Raw genomic sequence first — 3034 nt, 5'->3', positions numbered from 1 at the left:
CAAAATCTATTTTATTTATTTTATTTTTCCATTCGTCGACAACCACAAGCTAATATGTGATAATATATTATCACATATTCTAATTCAAAAATTTATAGATTCTTTAATTTTTTTATTTTTTAATTAATAGAATAAAAAGCACCAAATCATATATTCGTATTTATTCAACCTGGATTTGAATTTTCAATTTCCATTCGTATATACATCAAATCGTATATTCGTATTTATCCAACCTGGATTTTATCAAAAAATTTTATATTCTTTTAATCTTTTAATTTTTTAGTTAATAAGATAAAAATCACCAAATCATTTATTGGTATTTATTCAACCTGGATTTATTAGGCCAAGATCTAAACATGAATATTCCCAGACTGGTTTCCAACCTCCCGAATGCCCACTAATGCCTACCTGCTTTCAAAGACACCACCAGAAACAGCAGAGGTCATCGAGTGGCCTACCCCTCCCTCTTCCCTCTCTCTCCCTTCCTCCCTCCCTCCCTTCTCGCTGGGGCACATGACCTCGAGAAACGCCACCCTTTTACCTTTCCGGGTATATAAACGGTCAGTGATGCCCAGTTCATCATCAGACTTCGACTGGGCTCCGAAGACTAGCTCCGAAGACTCGCCACAATGATGAAGATCGTAAGTTGGAGCCGAGTTCTTGTGGAACCGATTTCCGTTCCTCTCTGTTCTTGGAGGACAGGTCGTTCTTCTTGTTGTTGCTTCTGTTCTTGAAGAAGAGTGTGGAGAGCTGTTTGTTCTCCTGTTGCCTCTGTTCTTCAAGAACTGGGGGCCATGGGAAAGAATGACTGGGACTCTTAAGTATTGTTTTTCAAAGAGGAAATCCTTTGAGAAGTTCCGTCTGTTCTTCAAGAACAGTGTGAAGAACAGGTCATTCTCCTGTTTCCCTCTGTTCCTCAAGAACCGAGGAGCGTGGAAAAGAATGGCATGGGTTCTTAGATATTGCCCTGCAAAGAGGAAATCCTTTGAGAAGTTCCTGTTCCCTCTGTTCTCCAAGAACAGTGTGAGGAACAGGTCATTCGCCTTTGCCCTCTGTTCTTCAAGAACAGAAACCCCATGGAAAGGCTGACATGGGTTCTGAGATATTGATTTGAGAACAGAAAGTCCTTTGGAAAATCCCAGTTTTGCAAGTTGTGAAAACTACCTCTCAAGATTTCCATAAATCTGGAAACCCCAAGTTTTGCAAGCATTCCAAAAACTGCCTCCTAAGATTTCCATAATTCTTAACTCTCCTCCTCCTCCTCTCCTGCAGGCTGTGCTCCTCGCCCTTGTGGCCGTATCCTGTGCTGACAAGCTGCCCCTGACCAACCTTCCACCAGTAGCCATCGTCAGGAGCAACCAAGTCAACCCAGACGCCCTCGGTGCCCACAGCTCAGACTTCGAGGCCGAGAATGGCATCGTCTTCCAGTTCTCTGGATCCGAGGGCGCCACTGGAGGCTCCAACATGATTGGTTCTTTCAGGTGAGTGTTTTATAGGACCTATTGTGTGTTTGGACTCAAGGCCTACGGTCAACATGTCTTTTATAGCTCAATCTGTGGACATTTAGAACTTTAGGTCAAGTTATATGTCTGATATCTTTCTATAGGTCTGTTTGTTTCAGTTCTAAACGTCATTTAGAACTTTATGTTTATTTATAGGTTTGATGTCTTCTTATATGTCTATTTATTGCAGTTCTAAGCATAGTGATTCATGTCATAAGTCTAATTTCTTTATCAGTGGCTCTCATTTTATCCAAGTCTCTTGTAAACAAATATAAATTCTTCTTCTTGAATTCAGTACTCAGCCCTGTAAGCCACAGTTTGGTCAAAGATTCTTGTAAACAAACCATAATTCTTCTTCTTGAATTGATTACTTAGTGCTTTAAGACCACAATTTGGTCAAAGACTCTTGTAAACAAACCGACAACTTCTTCTTCTTGCAGCTACCCACAAGAAGATGGCTCCCTGGCCTCAGTCTCCTTCGTGGCCGACGAGAACGGATACCAGCCCCAGTCTGACCTCCTTCCAGTGGCCCCAGCCTTCCCACACCCAATCCCACAGTTCGTCCTCGACCAGATCGAGTTCGCCAGGCTCGAGGACGAGCGTAACGCTCGCGAAGGAGTCAAGGCTTAAGCGAGAAGCGATCTTCATACTTGATCGAAAGGAGTTCCTTAAGACTATTACGATTTTTCGCCGACAAGTTACCACTTGAGTGTTTCGTGTCCCCCTGTTTTGTGCAACGATGTATTTATTACCGACGACGAGAGAGATATGTAAATAAACTTATTGACCCAATTGTAACTCGTTTCTTTCCGTTCTTTATTTCTTGAAAATCTTCAGCTGGGAACCCTTTAGGACAGAGTCAGCAGACTGTGATAAACCCAAGAGGGCTACAGAGGGAAATCAACCTGTATATGTATATGTATATGTATATGTATATGTATATGTATATGTATATGTATATGTATATGTATATGTATATGTATATGTGTATGTATATGTATATATATACACACACATTTATATATATGGTATATTCACCTGAACAGCTCTAAAAGATATGATTATCCCGCGCATTGAAACTGCCATCTTACTGTTGTGATACTCAAAGCCCCTAAATTTGTAGACTTTGCACCAAATCGAATTTTTTGCATCACATCCCAGAAAGGGACGGTTTACTGGGGGAGCCACATTGACCTATCCACTGACCTATCTTACAGGTAGAGTCCTTAGTCTCTGGGGGAGTCAGTTACGACCTGATCAAGTCTCCCAATTATGACCTTATGTCTCCTCTGGTCAGTTCAGTACTGGGCTTGTAACAAACTTTTTTATATCTGATGCTGTTGACAGGGCAACATCTGCTCCATTTCAAACCTTTTGTGTTGTGTCTTGTAGTTCTGCTATCTCTCTCTCTCTCTCTCTCTCTCTCTCTCTCTCTCTCTCTCTCTCTCTCTCTCTCTCTTGTAAATTGGCATTCTGTTCTTGTCTTGACCTCTACTGAATAAACAAGGAACAATGACCCATTGGCCTTTCAC

The 3034-nt window shown here is 41.4% G+C and overlaps 1 protein-coding gene across 1 annotated transcript; it reads left to right on the top strand.

Annotated features, from left to right (window-relative positions):
• The first annotated feature begins 569 nt into the window (after positions 1-569).
• On the top strand, positions 570-2295 carry LOC136852860 (cuticle protein AMP4-like). The gene is made up of 3 exons (XM_067127765.1): positions 570-641; positions 1273-1481; positions 1943-2295. Exons 1-3 carry the CDS (start codon positions 630-632, stop codon positions 2130-2132), a joined length of 411 nt encoding a protein of 136 aa, XP_066983866.1. The 5' UTR covers positions 570-629; the 3' UTR covers positions 2133-2295.
• The last annotated feature ends 739 nt before the right edge of the window (positions 2296-3034 follow it).

Source organism: Macrobrachium rosenbergii, chromosome 26, assembly GCF_040412425.1.
Source record: "Macrobrachium rosenbergii isolate ZJJX-2024 chromosome 26, ASM4041242v1, whole genome shotgun sequence".
NCBI lineage: Eukaryota > Metazoa > Arthropoda > Malacostraca > Decapoda > Palaemonidae > Macrobrachium > Macrobrachium rosenbergii.
Note: the sequence above shows the minus strand (reverse complement) of the source record. Positions and strands in the feature narration are given on the sequence as shown.

Coding starts and splice junctions, on each gene's coding strand:
- LOC136852860 (XM_067127765.1), top strand. Junction 1,482..1,942: donor AACATGATTGGTTCTTTCAG/GTGAGTGTTTTA, acceptor TTCTTCTTGCAG/CTACCCACAAGAAGATGGCT.